Below are 17,517 nucleotides of genomic sequence, written 5' to 3'. Positions count from 1 at the left end.
TTGTTTGGCCGATGTTGAAGACACACCCAGTCTCCTCTAGAAGTCATAAACCGCTGCAGAATCCCACCAAATCCGAAGTCATTATGAGAAAGACTCGGCGACGGCCTGTGTTTGGATGCCAGTGTCAATACATTTGTTTGTGTTCAAGATGACCGACTCAATTAAATGGAAATATACAAGTGAAGCAGCCCGGGGGCAGGGGGGGGTAATAAAAGAAGAAAATGGTGGATAATTAAAATCAAAGCGATCCAATCAGCCATCGCTGTAAGGACAGCGCTCAGTCAAAACGTCGTTGCTCGTTTATTAGCTTGTTATAAATGATGCGTGGAAACCTTAAACCTTTCGCTCAGGACCCGTCATCTCCGCTTTTGTGACCTGTATTCTGTTTCAAAGCGTCTGAACCACATTTTCCAGTTCCTTAAATGATAATTGACTTCTCATGACATCTGTCTTTATTTTTTTCCACCAAATCAGGTTCTGAATATTTGAAGCCGCTTCCAAGGAGCCCATGATGGTTTCATTTTAGAATTCGCAGATAAGTGTTTTTGAGATGGCAAATCATTTAACTCTCCTCCAGTCGTCCTTTTTTTGGTCAGTTCCTGTGGAGAACTAGGTGTTTGGGAGCACACTGGTTCCACTTTCCCTTTCAGAAGTAGCCTTGTGGCCATTAGGAGGCCCCGGCTAAAGCCAATTGCATTAAACGATGTGTTTTGATGGACATACACTTCCAAGAAGCACAGTTCATGGCCTGTTCTGCATGTTTAAGAGGAACACTTACAGAATCAGGTCGTTACCCTTATTTTCTTAACCTTGACCTCGAGGGACAATCCACTATTTACAACTGGATGCCTCCAATTAGCTTAAATTTTAGCCATAAGGTTCCGTATTTACAGGTTGTTACCGTAAGCGGTTACATACTGTACCTTTCGAGGATGGATGGTTCTCATTTACTGTATCGCAGGCACTTTGAAGTCTGACAAGTTTCTCTTAAAAGTAGACAGGTTCCTGGGCTCGTCCAAACACGGCATCCTGTGTATGAACCCTGTCAGGACCACCTCGGCAGGACGCCGCCAGGGGTCAAGGTCAAGACCGCTTTACAAGCCGTCATGTGTTTGGAGCTGAGACTGTCCATCAGACGGCAAATGTGTTCGCCATCAGTTATTAGAGTTTCATCAGACTGTAGTGACATTTAGTTTGGATTTAGTGCAGAAGGAGCTGGAGCGTGGGGTTATTTTCAGGAAATGACTAGTTTTGGTTCAGTTTCGTTGAGTTTCATTATTATTATTCAAGTGTTATGAGGAATCTAGAGCCTGATCAAGGCATCAGATGTGATCATAGAAACTGTTGTTCATTAAATACCCTATATGATGCAGTTTTGCAGGAAAATTGAGCATTACAACCAAAAAGAAGCTGCTTTTACTTACTATTGCATGAGCTTGTACTACATTAAGATAAGATTTTAGAAAAAATGGATATTTGTTTAAAATACTATTAGCAGCCTGTAAAAAGTCTATTACCAAAAAAATGGTGCAGATTAGAGCCACCTACAACTAACTACTGGATACAAACTGTGAGTGGAATATTTCAGATGGAGATTCTGACCCATAGACTGAAACTAAAGAAGAGCAGTCATGATAAATGGAAGAAATGGACAGTTTTCATTTCAACATCACACTACTAAAAACAATTGTTAGTCACAAAGTTTACTGTAGTCAATGTTTCCCAAATGTCCCCTATGTTTGTCTTGTTTTGTAATGTATATAAAATAAACAATAAAAATAGTTTAAAAAATATAAGATTTTATTTATCCTACCACGGGGAAATTTCACAATTAACAGCAGCAACATCCAACAAGCAAGAGCAGAGAAAAAGACAGGTAGAAAAAAAAATCACAAACGAGTGAAAAATGAAAATATAAAAAGAAAAATCTTACTTGGTGCTACATTGCATTAATTGTTCATTGCATTGATCATTGTAGTGTTTGTTTTTTGTGTTTGCTATTTATTGGTCGAACATTAGTATCGAATTTATTGGCAAACACGCGATCAAGTCCAAGCAGTGGATGGTGATTAATTCTTCTAGTCAGAGCTAATTATTATTATTATTATTATTATTATTATTATTATTATTAACTGCATGTATTTAGCGGTGTCGTACCAGGCTGGTGGTCAAAGTGTTGCATTAAACCATAAGAAGACACACTTTGACATGTTTAAGGACAATAGGACATATGGACATGAAGTTTTGTGATTGGTCCAGCCTATTCTACTTTTCCATTTTCTATAGTCATGTTTACATTGGATGGGATTGGATTACTACTCATTGATTGAAAGGCTAAAAGAGGAAAAACCCAAACTATAAGTGCAGGTGATGGGAACATTTACTGTGATATCTACTATCCCTGAGCCTCAGCTGATCCAGCAGAGCTCCAGACCAACATGTGGGTCTCCAGAGAACAGGGAGGCCCCGAATGACCTTTGACCCCGACGGTACTGAGCCTGGGCTCCGGAGTCCACGCTAACACACAGCCCTTAGCAGTCTGGGAAATTACACACGGCCTTGGCCATCGGAAGGAGCGAGGCCCCCATTTAAATAAATTTATGGCTGGAATAGTGCGTCGGGGCGGGGCGTCCCAGATCGCCGGTCTGTTATCTGTTATGGAGGAAAATGTCTGACATAGTTGGGCGGACGCCTGCTGCGCTCCTCCACTCAGCAGAACGTGAGTGCAGTCTCAGAGGCAGCACAAATGTTTTCTGAATGTTGTAAGGTGGAGTGATTTACAAAGAAGTGCAGCTGTCTTTTTCTGGATCAGGCCAAAGGAGCTGGATGATCTGGGTGGAGGTGGAACCATGAGATCAAGGTTCAGGCCGAGCCGAGGTGTTTTAGTCGTAGTAGAACCGACGAGACGCACCGACCGGAGATGCGGTTCGACCTGGACGATGGCGGTTCTAGATGTTGGCTGATCTGGACATTTTTGTTCTTTTGACGAATTGCAGTTGACAGCAAATATAAACATTGTTATAAACCATTGGAACTTGGAATTGAACGTTTATATTCTCCTGAGGCCCACGAAAGTAGAAGTTTTAGGGGTTTTACATTAAGTTATTTGCCCTGATTGGAAACAAGAAGCAACAGTTTTTTTTGTTTTGTTTTGTTTTTTACAGAAGACAAAAATGCATTGGCGGGTCTCAGGAGGATTTTCAAACAGTAGAACAGAATAGAATGCAATGCAGTATATCTATGACACTATGAAACTTAAAGGTGCCATTCAATCTGTACATCATATGTAAAATCTGTAAACGTACAAATAAAAGCAGCTAATGCTGCGTTTCCACTACGTGGGACCGGCTCGGCTCGACTCGGTACTCCTGGAGACCGTTCCCATTACAAGATACTACCGACTTTACAGTACGTGGTCATCATAGCGATACAGTGCGTTACTTCCATGTCGTCTGTTCAGAGAGTTGCTGATAAACTTGCTTGTTGCGTGTTGTCTCGTCTGAATTTTTACGTTGGCCACCAAAGACTGAATCTCCTCGACAAACCATGGTGTAGTTTTGGGCTGTTATCATGTGAATTAATGTACCGCTATATTTACTGTCCACTTCCACATCTGTTTTTTGTAAAACAGTGGGTCACAGAGACAACTCTCTGACCAATCAGTGCTCTGCAGTGTTTATACGTCACATTTTAGTATCTGGTCCCCAGTCCTGGAACCTCGGCGGAGGTGATACCAAAAAAGGTAGTACCGGGTACCAGATTCCAGGTCCTTTTTTGTAATGGAAACGCAAAAAGGCCGAGTCGAGTCGAGCCGATACCACGCAGTGGAAACAGGGCATAAAAAGAGTGGCTCCAGGGACAGCAAACCCCGCCCCTCGCACGTATTGTAGTTTGTTTTGGCATTGATCCAGCTGATGTCATCATTAGGGCTGTGTATTGGCAAGAATCTGGCAATACGATACAAATCACAATACTAGGATCACGATACGATATATCACGATATATCATGGTACTGTTCAAAAGGCAATTTTTTGTTTGTTTCCTTTTTTAAGTGATTATTTCCTTGAAGAATTGAATTACACCAGAAATCTGCACAAATACTAAACACATTTTTATTTGATGACAACAGGATCTAATGTTATATCACAAAATATTCTGGTTTTAAAACTTAAATTATATTTTACAGACATTATAGTTTCAGATCGTGCTCAAATGTTCATATTCTATTAGTTCAGAACTAACATCAGAACAATATTTGAGTTCAATCCCAACAAAGGAAATAACATTTAACAAAATAGTGTTACATAATAATAAATAAAATATAAACAAAAAAGAAAAACAAAAATGAACCTCCACTAAATCTGCATTTGAATAAATACCTAAAAATATCCATACAGTACTTTTTAATATCAATACAATATTGTGAAATCAAATATTGCGATATATTGCAGAACCAATATTTTCTTACAGCCCTAGTCATCATGTCTTTGTGTGTGTTGATGTCAGCATACACATAGACAGCATAGACACATTTGCCCATTATAAGTAAATAGGGAAAAAAAAGATTTTAAAAATTAATTACAAATTTTAACTTTGACCTACTTTGCTCAAAATGTAATCACATCTATTCTGGGTCACTGGCAATTGATAAACCCAGTTTGCTATGAATTAAACCACTAGTTTTGCTGCTAAAGTGTTAAACAAAGAAACAAACCGAACCAAAAACACTACCCTTGCCTACAGGTAATAAATAGGTAAAAAAAAACAACAAAAAAAAAACCACAAGCATAAACCCATCACACACACACACACACATTCTGTTATTGCACTGATCTTTTATAAAACATATTGAACATCAGATGTGTTTTTCAGTACTGAATATGGTGATTGCTGTTGGGTAAAAACTGTTCTTAAATCACTATTACATAACTTTTATCTTTCTTCCCAAACTGAATCCAGCACCAGGTGCAACTCTCAGAGGGTTTGTTTGTACGGTATGTGCTGTATATGTTACATCTGTCAGTCGAGGCAGAACTGAATCCAAACTACTGAACTAGTTTTTATGATACGTGGTGGAAAGGAAGGAACAACTGTAATAGATTCTGGAGCAGATCCATTATATATATATATAGTAGTACCACAGGGGTCCAGGTTGGGGTCTAGTCGTCTCTTCTACCTTTCCTGTCCTTTTCAACTTTTAAATAAAGCAGAAAACGTCAAAAAAGTCTCATTTTTGGTTGACTTTGGGGGGATTTGGTGACGGTGTCCAGACTTTGATGCAGGTGTGATACTTCCTGGACCACGGTTTGGACCAAACATCTGGTCTTTGGTTTGAACAAAAGAGGTGGTCTCAGAAACACATGAACCATGGTTTAGTTCATGTACGGTGTGAAAACGCTTTGGATCAGTCAGACCTTTGGACCGGCCGGAAGAAGTTACACAAGTCTTCCTGTTGCCAGAAACCAATGGAAAATCGAAGAACGGGGTGAATTAAAAACAAGTCGATTTCTGACACACGACCAGCTGTAAAAGGAGACGCAGAACATGGAGGTCATGGGTGTGAAACTCATTTTAGTTCAGGTTCCATATTCAGCCCAACAGGATCTGAAATGGGCCGGACCATAAAATAATAATTTAACAATAACCTATACATAATAATCCAAACGTTTCTCTGTGTTTTAGTGTGAAAACAGTGCATGTCTTGACATTTCTTCAGAAAAATAAGTGAAATTTCAACAATATTATTATAACTCATTTTTAATAACACAACTTACAGATCACAGTAGTTCTACAAATGCACAAAACATTTAATAACAGGCCGAATATTGTTAAAATTACACATTTTTTTCTTAAAACAAGTCATATTTGTTCAGATTATGATTATGCTGCTCATTTTTAATCTTGCACTGTAGTATTTATGATATTTATTCATTATTTATTATTAGGTTTTACTGTTATCAGATTTTCTTGTTATTTTTAATACAGGATTCATTTGATAGGATTTTTACCACGTACATTGCTGGTCCTGAATACTGGTTTCGTTTCATGTCCACACTACATGTAATGACAATAACATGAACCTTGAACCTTGAACCTTGATTATTCACGTTATTGTAAAAGGATAGTTGTAAATGGAAATATTTTCCTCATGTAATTCTTTTTTTTTTTTTTTAAGATGAGAGTTGAGATTAAAAATGTCTTTCACAGAGGTACACTAGAAACCACAGCCACACATCCGCATTAAAAATATACATAAAACACAATGAAAGTCAGTTCTAAAACCAGACATTAAACTAAATAAAATAAAAACATACATATCAAACACCGTCAGTAATGTAAAAGGTACTAAAAGTAAAACAATGTTCCTTAAAAGCAGCAGAACCAGATTCAATCTATTAGAAAAACATCTACATCCAGATTCTTCCTTTTCCCATTTATTTAAAATGACTTTGAATGCATCATTGCTTGTGTTTCTTCTTTCTCATTGGTTGTCTCCATCTTGTCTCCACCCAGTGACCGCCACGCCTCCAGCTCCATCCCGGTTCCCTCCAAGTCGCAGCTCAGTGTTTCCACTGCCTCCGAGATCGGATACCCGTTCCACGCCGGCTCCCCGGACCGAGGCGTGAGGAAACGGGCGAGTTCCGAGGCCGACAAACAGAGGCTCAAAGCCACGCCTCCGCCCAGCTACGACACCGCCACAGCCGAGGAGCCGCCACCGCCAGCCGGCCTCGCACCGCCCTCTCCCTCTCCCAAACACCTGTCGTCCTCGCTGGACGCCGGCATGGCCTCGCTGAACCTGGGAAAACCACCGGACGCTGACAAAGAGGCGGGGCCAGGAGAGAAGACGGAGGTGGCGGAGGAGGTGGAGACGAATGCTGAAGAAGAGATTAAAGTCGAAACAGAAGAACAGACTGAGGCTCAGCCCGACTCCTCTATGACCCTGGACGCCGGCGAGGAAATGGCACCCGCCGCTCAGCACACAGGCGCCATGAACGGGTCCGTGGTGGCGGGACAGGCGGCGGTCAGCCTCGTCCCGGAGCTGCGATGTTCGGTGGAACAGGCCGAGGAGATCATGGGTACCGAGGCCACAGGTCTGGCTCTGGGTCTGGGCCTGGGTCTGGGTCTGGGGGACGGGGCCCAGGTGGAGGACTACCGCTGCATCCCCGTGGACCACGCCGTCGCCGTGGAGAGCGACGACCAGGTGTTGGGCGAGTTGGACGCGGCTGGATTCGAGGAGTTCTCCAGACGCATCTATGCACTAAACGAGAACATGTCCAGCTTCCGAAGACCCCGCAAGAACTCAGACAAGTGAGACGGAGGACGAGGACGGACGGAGGCGGCAAAGACTAATGCAGGCAGGGACACGGTGGGACGCCCACTCCCACAATGCATCAGAAAACATAGGAGATACCTGGAATTACGACCAATTTGCACTTATGGTAACGTCCACTTTAGAATAACAGCTGGAGTGGGAGTATTGGGACAGCACGCTTTGGGCTGAACGGTAACAGAGACTTTCATGACCAGTTTTTCCTCAAATCTGTCAAACCTCAGTCAGATCTTCAATCTGTAAGTCTGTCTGTCATTACTCACCTGAATCTCTTGCATTACGGTGAACAGTTTCTTAGTTCCATCCACCAGAAACAAAACGTGTGTTTACAAACAGAGCCAGGAGGGAACTCGGGCATCTTCGGAATTTAGTCACGACATGCATTGTGGGAAGTGAAGGTTCGCGCAGCCACCTGACAGCAGCAGCTGGAACAGACACGATCAGAAACGGCAGGAGCTCCCTTCCTTCTATGCATATTCCTCCAGCCGTTCCCGCGTTTCAGCCATTTCTGCGTGTTTGTTTCACCCATATATCAAATGGTTGCGCTGCTGCTGTCAGGCAGCTGCATGAACTTCCCTTTCCCACAGTGCATGTCGCGACAAAATTCCGAAGATGCCCGAGTGACGTCCCGGGTCGGTTTGTAAACACACAGTTTGTTTCTGGTGAATGGAACTAAGAAACTGTTCACTGTGACGCAAGAGATTCAGGTGAGGAATGACTGACAGACGAACAGATTCATGAGACTGAGGATATGACTGAGTTTTGACAGATCTAAGGAAAAACTGGTCATGAAAGTCTCCCACACCTTTAAGGGAGCGCTTATTTTTGAGGACAACATTAATATATTTTTAATAAATACAAAAATTATCCAGAGTTTTTCTATTGATGAAATTCAAAACCCACGAATTATCTATGAAATAAAACATCTAATGATGATGCAGTTACTTCTAAAGCCTGAAGAACCCACAAACATTAGACCAACGTCAGCGTCCGTCAAGTGAAAAAACAAGACTTTTCACACGTCATTGTTGCGTCTGAGTTTAAGTCAAAGCTCAGTGAGGCCTGGACTTGGGTCCATCTGTTACATTCTTTCTGCTGTAACTCTGCGCTAATGGGTCGAAGTCCATTGAGAAACAGCTGCAGTGTCTTAAAAATGGCTGAAATTCAGAATATAGAGCAACCAGTCCAGACTGGTCACAGATTACCCCAGAACAGGCAATTTTTAGGGTGAAATAAAGTCCAGAGAAACACAGCAGGGACTGACCCCCCACAAGGGTCCTGGATCTGAGAGAAGTTAACCCAGTTTAACCCATAAAGACCCAAACTTCCACCGTCTACTGATCTAAACTGTTTAATACCTGCTGATCCACTAATCCTATCAATCCATGTTAATAATTAGTGTAAAATACAGTTCTTCATCTTTTCATGGTCATCAAATATGACCCGTTTGGACGTTCAGAGGCTCCGTAGTTACCATGGAAACACTGTCAACATTGATTCACCAGTAAAACCCATGGAGTTGGATCAATGACAGTGGAATAACATGGAAAAATGAAGTAAAAAAGAATAAAATGGACAACAAAATGAACAAAAGGTTGTCGATAAAGTGAACAAAATTGACAAACATAATCAGCAACAACAAAATAAACTACAAATTGAATGAAACTGAAGGAAAAATATAAACCATGTAGTTTGATAAATGACGGTGGATGTAGATGCTTGTTTTTACATTTAGTCATTCAACTTTTTCCTCAGTTTTCTCAGCTTTTATAAACATCTACATGATCATGAATTAAAGGAAAATAGATGATTTTCCACAAGAAAAAAAAAAGCTAAATTAGGAAGATAATATTACAATAAATGGTGTTGAGCTACAACCGATGAATCGACTCAAAGTGATCCAAAAAAATCATTAAACAATTCTCCTGAATCAAAGCTTTGTTTCCTTCATTTCTCTGCTGTTAAACATTGGTTCCACTCTTGTGTTTCACACGGACGCTTATTGTGATGCACAAAGAAGCTTCCATTCAGGAAAACTGCAATAGAATATTTCCCTTCAATCAATTCGAGTCGATTAATGGAATTGGGAATTTTTGCATTGGCTTCAAGCACCTAATCGATTAATCGGTTGCAGCTCTATAATGGTGATAAATCACTTAAGAAAGGTTAAATAAAGAGAAATCATTTGGGAACTGACACCAAACGATCACTGGGTCTTTATGGGCTTAAAAAACAAAACTCGATCCGAGGTTCAGACTGGGCTCTAACTCGTCTCTGTAACAGATTTCGCTGCAGGTGAAGCCTTTAGATTTAAACCTGATGAGAAGCAGGTTTGTTTTTGGTCTGCTCCACAGATGCATCCTGTTCTTGTCTGTTTCGGAGCCTTCTGTCCCAGTACTCCGACCTTCGACTGTTGGACTCAAATGTTCTGACGCGTCCCGGTCTTCGTTCGGGGCGAATATCAGCGAGCGTCGAGGCCCCGTTCAGACCTGATTCAACGGGTTTTCCGTGGTCGGACGTGGACGGCTCGACGTACGTCATCTCATCTGCGTCTTTGAAGATCACTGTGATTCCATCTGACAGATAAAGGCGCTCATTATGGCGTCATATCCTCATAATTTCACCATGTCGTCCATTTGTTAGCATCAGTTTCATCAGAAGTTTTATGAATGAAACGGATTCAACGTTCGCAGCAGTGTTTTCTTTCTTGTGATGACCTGAACTATTCCGTTTTTATTCCATTTATCACTTTAGGGATTTAATCTTCAAGCTTCTTAAAAGTTGAACTGTGAAGATCCGAGCTGCATTTCTCAAACATTTCTGGGCTTTTTTTTTTTTTTTTAACCCATAAAGACCCAAACATCCACCATCTACTGATCTAAACTGTTTAATACCTGTTGATCCACTAATCCTATCAACACATGTCAATAATTAGTGTAAAATCTTTTCATGGTCATCAGATATGACCCATTTGGACATTCAGAGACTCTGTAGTTACCACGGAAACACCGTCATCTTCTACAAGATTGATTGACCAGTAAAACCCACGGAGTTGGATCAGTGCCAGTGGATGGAGACACTTATGTTTTTTTGATTATATCTGTTAAAAAGTAAACAAAATGAACACAAAATTGACAAAATAATAAGTAACATGAAAAAATAGGCAAAAAAAGACTGAAATAAAGTAAAAAAATATATATATAAAATAAGCAAAAAAAAAAAAGAACAAAAACAGCCAAAGTGATTTAAAAATGAACAAAAAGACTAAGAAATTTATTTTAACAAAAAAAAAAAAAAAAAAATACTAATAATAATGAGCAACAAGAAAAAAAGTTGCCATAAACTGAAGGAAATCGAAGAAAAAAATAATGAACCCATGTAGTTTAATAAATGTCAGTGGCTGGAGACTGTCTTATATTTTGTTGAAAAAGTCACTTTTTTCTTCAGTTTTCTCTGTTTCTGATATAATAACCCTCAACTTTAATCTGATCTTTTATGAATATCTACATGGTCAATGAATTAAATATATGAAAATACACGTTTTTCACTAAAACAGTGCAAATTACAGAGGATAATATTAGAATAAATGGTCATAAATCACTTGGAAAAAGGTTAAATTTAGAGGAAAGAATCCCATGGGAACGTCCACAAAACTAGAACTGGGTCTTTATGGGTTAATAATTACACGTTAGCACTAATGAAGACGCTAATTCCAACCTTAAATCTAAACGTGGTCCGAGGGGTCAGGTTTCATCTTCATCTTCACCCTCACCTCTTGTGATTGGATAACCGTGTCCTCACATATGAACGGGGCCTTTGTATGCGTTAAATGGGGGCGGGGCTTCACATTAGCATGCTAACACAGTCAGGTTTTTATCCCACCGATGACCTTTGAACTCCGGAGAGCGAGGTGGGGGCTGGAACCAGTAGCCCGGGGTCTGGCGCCGCCCCCAGGTCTTAAACTGAAGAGGAGGGCGGAGCTAACGTCGGGGGGCGGAGCTCACGGCACATAGCAGGGGTGCAGTGCAATCGCTTTCATCTCCACGTCGTCTTCTCTTTTGTGTTTTTTTTTTCTTTTCATTATTAACCTCGATGTTAACGTGCTTTCCTCTGATCCTCACAGTCGACCAACACTTTGATTCCCGCGTTTGGTTCGCGTCACTCAGGCTCTAACGTTAATATCGCGTCTCCATCCCGTCGTCAGTGGTTTTGTCCCTGTGTATCCGTGCTCTGAACGCTTCCTTGCACTGGTGTTGGATTCTTTCATTATTTATAACCACAGTTGTGTTTTTTCGATTCCATGTTCGGTTTCATTTCCTCTCTGCTCATGCGGAAAGTCGCCGTTAGCGCCGTCGGATGTTGGAATCCCTCGCCGTCCGGGTCCCGGTGTTGCGTCGCCTGCTGTGACGGACACAGACTTTTCCTTGGTGTTTCAGATCCAGTACTGTGGTTGCTGACTGTTGACAATATTGTATTTAAGACTAAAGCTAAACCCTGTAAGATCATTTCCATAAACTGCAGTAAGTGACCATGTACATATACTTTTGTATGGAGGTTTGTTTTTGTTATTAAAGACTTGGAGTCCAATGGCATGAATGTACGGAGCCCCTTTAAACCTGTCGTCTGTTTATGTTTGTACTGATGGAAGGGGGGGTAAATACAGGGTAGGGCTGGGCGATGTGGAAAAAAAATCATACTGCGATAATTTTTTTCATATTAGACGATATCGATTTGTATCACGATATAAATCAAATCACTATTTTTGTCCAGCTTAAATTTTACAGTACTCATAACGGCTAAAATTTACTTAGGGGGTCAAATGAGTGGCCATTTTTGTCCAAAAAAAAAAAAAAAAAAAGTTGTCATAAATGCATAGAAGTGTGTGTAAATAATGCTAATCCATTTGTGCACAGACTACTGATATTCTTTGACAGTGGAAGCTCTATTTTCATAAATATTGGATTTGGAATAGCACGTATATGTGAAAACTTTTGCTGGTGAACGGACGTGACATTACCCATGATGCTCTGGTCAGTCCCAGTACTTTATTAGGAATAAACTTATAGACTTACTATTGCTAATTCTCCTCTTATTCATAAATGTTAGTATTGTGGATCTAAAACAATCCCAGCTGACACAAAAACACTAAATGTGTCAGTGGACGGATGTGACATGGTTGTTGTGGATCCCATCATACTGATGCTCTGCAGCCATGTCACCGTTTACACTAATGATCCCTGCGCAAAAACTAGGAGCACTATTATTTATTGGATAGTTTATCATAATATTAAAGAGTAAATAACAATATAGAATTGTTATTTCTTTATAAAAATACTTATTATTAGAAAACTGTTGATGTAAACAGTGCTGTGTGCCATTCTTCATGTATGTATTGGTGGAACAGAAGCAGGATGGATCAGCACCATACTCCAGACTGAACCTGTACAAATAAAACGTGATATGTAGGAGAGAATCTGGGAAGAAAAACTGGGAAATCTAAAAGAATAGAAGATTTGTTTTTCAGGTAAATTCAGTTCAAATAGAACTTGGTCATTTGTGACATGAAAATATAGCATTAATTGTGCTGAAATTGGACATTTTTGAGCTGAAAACATAGTTCATATGAGCATCAACATGTTGAACGGAACTGAAATCCTGTACGTTTGTAGAACTGTCATTTACCAACACAAAGTTCCTTTGTCTTATGCACAAAGACAGAAATAAGACCTCTAAGCAAATTTTAGCCGATAAGTTATTTGTGATACATCTTAAGGTTATTTTGGATTTAAATCTGATTTATTTTCTGTCAGAGGTTGAACATAATAGATGTGCTGAAGAACATTATACAACTGTTTCAGATCAATAAAACAGGTACATACAGTCGTAGGGCTGTGTATTGGCAAGAATCTGGCGATACGATACAAATCACAATACTAGGATCACTATACGATGTATCACAATATATCATGATACTGTTAAAAAGGTAATTTTTTATGGGTTTTGTTTCTTTTTTAAAAAATTATTTCCTGAAAGAGTTGAATTACACCAGAAATCTGCACAAATACTAAACACATTTTTATTTGATCACAACAGGATCTAATGTTATATCACAAAATATTCCTGTTTTAAAACTTAAATTATATTTTACAGACATTATAGTTTCAGATCCTGCTCAAATGTTCATCTTCTATTAGTTCAGAACTAACATCAGAACAGTATTTTAGTTCAATCCCAACAAAGGAACTACCATCTGCCTCTCAGACAGTAAAGGTGCTTTTAGGATGATTCAAATAATCATTATTTAATAAAACAGTGTTAAATAATAATAAATAAGACATAAACAATAAAGTAAACGAAAAAACAAAAATGAACCTCTGCCATATCTGCATTTGAATAAATACCTTAAAATATCGATACAGTACTTTTTATTAATATTGATATAGTATCGTAAGATAAAATATTGCAATATATTGCAGGAACCGATATTTTCTTACAGCCCTATACAGTCGTGGAAAAAATTATTAGACCACTCCTTGTTTTCTTCAGTTTCTTCTTCATTTTAATGCCTGGTCCAACTAAAGGTCCATTTGTTTGGACAAATATAATGAAAACAACAAAAACAGCTCATAGTAGTTTAATTTCAGAGCTGATATCTATCCATTTAACATGTTTTCTTGATAAAAACCAAAATCACTTCAGTTCTTCCATCAATATCTATGGCATTGTACTGACAAAAACAAAAACAGTGCTTTTAGGTATTCCATGTTTTCTGTTCTGTCTGTTTTAGTCACATGATACACACAGGAGTTAGGACTGGATTGCATAACCATTGTTTTTGATGACTTTTGATGGTCTAATAATTTTTTCCACGACTGTATATTCAAAACTAAACTAAAAGTCTGACCAGTAGGCAAAAAGCCTAGAGAGAACAAAAACAAAAGAGACCATCTTCATCAAACAATGCGTGTGTGTGTGTGTGTGTGTGTGTGTGTATATACAGTACAGGCCAAAAGTTTGGACACACCTTCTTGTTCTTCGCATTTTCTTTATTTTCATGACTATTTTCATTGTAGATTCTCACTGAAGGCATCAAAACTATGAATGAACACATGTGGAATTATGTACTTAACAAAAAAGTGTGAAATAACTGAAAACATCTCTTATATTCTAGTTTCTTCAAAGTAGCCACCCTTAGCTCTGATGACTGCCTTGCACACTCTTGGCATTCTCTTGATGAGCTTCCAGAGGTAGTCACCTGAAATGGTTTCCACTTCATAGCTGTGCCTTGTCAGGGTTACTTAGTGGAATTTCTTGCCTTATTGATGGGGTTGGGACCATCAGTTGTGTTGTGCAGAAGTCAGGTTGATGCACAGATGACAGCCTTATTGGACAACTGTTAGAATGCATATTATGGTGAGAACCAATCAGCTAAGTAAAGACAAACGAGTGGCCATCATTACTTTAAGAAATGAAGGTCAGTCAGTCTAGAAAATTTCAAAAACTTTGAATGTGTCCCCAAGTGCAGTCGCAAAAACCATCAAGCGCTCCAACGAAACTGGCTCACATGAGGACCGCCCCAGGAAAGGAAGACCAAGAGTCACCTCTGATGCTGAAGATAAGTTCATCTGAGTCACCAGCCTCAGAAATCGCAAATTAACAGCAGCTCAGATTAGAGACCAGATGAATACCACACAGAGCTCTAGCAGCAGACACATCTCTACAACAACTGTTAAGAGGAGACTGCGTGAATCCGGCCTTCATGGTCAAACAGCTGCTAGGAAACCACTGCTCAGGAGAGGCAACAAACAGAAGAGATTTATTTGGGCCAAGAAACCCAAGGAATGGACATTAGACCAGTGGAAATCTGTGCTTTGGTCTGATGAGTCCAAATTTGAGATCTTTGGATCCAACCGCCGTGTCTTTGTGCGACGCAGAAAAGGTGAACGGATGGATGCTACATGCCTGGTTCCCACCGTGAAGCATGGAGGGGGAGGTGTGATGGTGTGGGGGTGCTTTGCTGGTGACGCTGTTGGGGATTTATTCAAGATTGAAGGCAACCTGAATCAGCATGGCTACCACAGCATCCTGAAGTGACATGCCATTCCATCCGGTTTGCGTTTAGTTGGACCATCATTTATGTTTCAACAGGACAATGACCCCAAACACACCTCCAGGCTGTGTGAGGGATATTTGACCAAGAAGGAGAGTGATGGAGTGCTGCGCCAGATGACCTGGCCTCCACAGTCACCGAACCTGAACCCGATCGAGATGGTTTGGGGTGAGCTGGACCGCAGAGTGAAGGCAAAAGGGCCAACAAGTGCTAAGCATCTGTGGGAACTTCTTCAAGACTGTTAGGAAACCATTTCAGGTGACTACCTCTGGAAGCTCATCAAGAGAATGGCAAGAGTGTGCAAAGCAGTCATCAGAGCTAAGGGTGGATACTTTGAAGAAACTAGAATATAAGAAATGTTTTCAGTTATTTCACACTTTTTTGTTAAGTACATAATTCCACATGTGTTCATTCATAGTTTTGATGCCTTCAGTGAGAATCTACAATGTAAATAGTCATGAAAATAAAGAAAATGCAAAGAATGAGAAGGTGTGTCCAAACGTTTGGCCTGTACTGTATGTATATATATATATATATATATATATATATATATATATATATACACACACACACACACACACACACACACACACACACACACACACACACACACACACACACACGTGGGGGTGTGTTCCGTAAAGACCATAACTGGCGTAAACTGAAAATTAAACTTAACATGCTTTGAACGTCCGACTCCCAGCCTCTATGCCACACCCTCATTTTCGGTGATCTGGTCGCCTGAGTTCTGGGTCAGATCTTCTCCAGAGGGAACAGTCAGTACCGCCGACTGAAGCCCAAACATTAACGTGTGCTGCATCACATTTTAATACTTATTTCTTATGTTGTACTATTGTATTTTTCTAAAGGTGAATTTTTATGATTTATGAAGCATTAAAAATGAAAAAAATAATTCCACACCTATACTTCACATGCATGTATGATAAGTTCTACCATAAAACAGTCGTATTATCAGAAAGAGTGTTCATAATACAAACAAAATATGGAGTCGGAATCTGTAACTAAACAGACAAACCCTGTTTCCAAAACAAAACCCCTGTACAGAAAAAAACTAAAACATTTAAGGCTGAAATGTTTTAGTTTTATTTTCAGGATCATTTTCTGAAGTGGATTTACCTCGGAGTAAAGGTGTCATTTTAATGTCATAATAGGTCAATTAGTCAAACTATGATATGTATATATTTGCAGAATTTCATTGGTGGAACTCTTCACCTTCATCTACGGCGGCGACAAAAAACGTGGACGTTCCTCATCAGAGTCAGAGTTTTTGTTCTGTTTTTTTTCCTTCAGTTTAACTCGGGTCCAAAATCAGATAAAAATATAAAAATAAAACTACATCCTTCCAGAGTTCCTGTAGAAACATATGACAGTATATGACCAGCTCCACAGTTTAACATTTAAAGTGTATTTCACATTCGTATGTTTGTCAAACGGGACTGATTCATTCTTTTCAGATTCTCCGGAGATGAGGTCGGCTCCTTCTACGGTAACGAAAACACAACCATCCTCATTTTTACCACCAACAGTAGATTTCATTCCTGCTCCTTCATCCTCTTCCATCTTTTATTGGATCTTTACTCAGTTTGTTTCTTGGGCTTTTATTAATGTTTTTAACCCTTAGGTGCATAAGTGGGACAAAATGACCCAGTCAGGTTTTACTGAAACCTTTGACCTGAAATCTTTTTTAGTGAAAAGTTATTATTTCATATTCCAGGTATTCCTCAAAAGCATGTTATTGATTTCATCCTATTTCAAATTTTAACTTACCTTTTACAGATTTTATGAAATTGTAGTTTTTCGTCCAACAGCCCAAAAGGGTCCGATGGACCATTGGTGTCAGTTATCATCAGTCGTCCGTAAACAATTTTTCCAGAATCTTCTCTGAAACCATCTGTCAGAATGACGTGATATTTATTGTGGAACATCTTTGAGGTAAGCTCTACCAACTTTCTTCAAAAAATTGGGAAATGCTGATTCTGGAATTTTTGAAATTTAAAAAAATCCCCATTGGTTTATAATGGGACACATTTCTAAGTGCTATAACTTGAAAACAGTT

At 39.6% G+C, this 17,517-nt stretch overlaps 1 protein-coding gene across 2 annotated transcripts in view; it reads left to right on the top strand.

The window, feature by feature from the left end:
• Positions 1-7,496, top strand: part of uvrag (UV radiation resistance associated gene) — a 210,025-nt gene extending 202,529 nt beyond the window's left edge. Inside the window, exons 15-16 of one of the 2 annotated variants that reach the window (XM_030154428.1) lie at positions 6,514-7,330; positions 7,366-7,496. In XM_030154428.1, the coding sequence (XP_030010288.1) occupies positions 6,514-7,312 (799 nt within the window). In that variant the 3' untranslated portion in view covers positions 7,313-7,330; positions 7,366-7,496. Of the gene's footprint in view, positions 1-6,513 lie in introns of both variants that reach the window. The other variant, XM_030154427.1, reaches the window with a different exon arrangement.
• The last annotated feature ends 10,021 nt before the right edge of the window (positions 7,497-17,517 follow it).

This window comes from Sphaeramia orbicularis, chromosome 14, assembly GCF_902148855.1.
Source record: "Sphaeramia orbicularis chromosome 14, fSphaOr1.1, whole genome shotgun sequence".
Taxonomy (NCBI): Eukaryota; Metazoa; Chordata; class Actinopteri; order Kurtiformes; family Apogonidae; genus Sphaeramia; species Sphaeramia orbicularis.
This window is presented reverse-complemented; position numbering and strand designations above follow the sequence as displayed.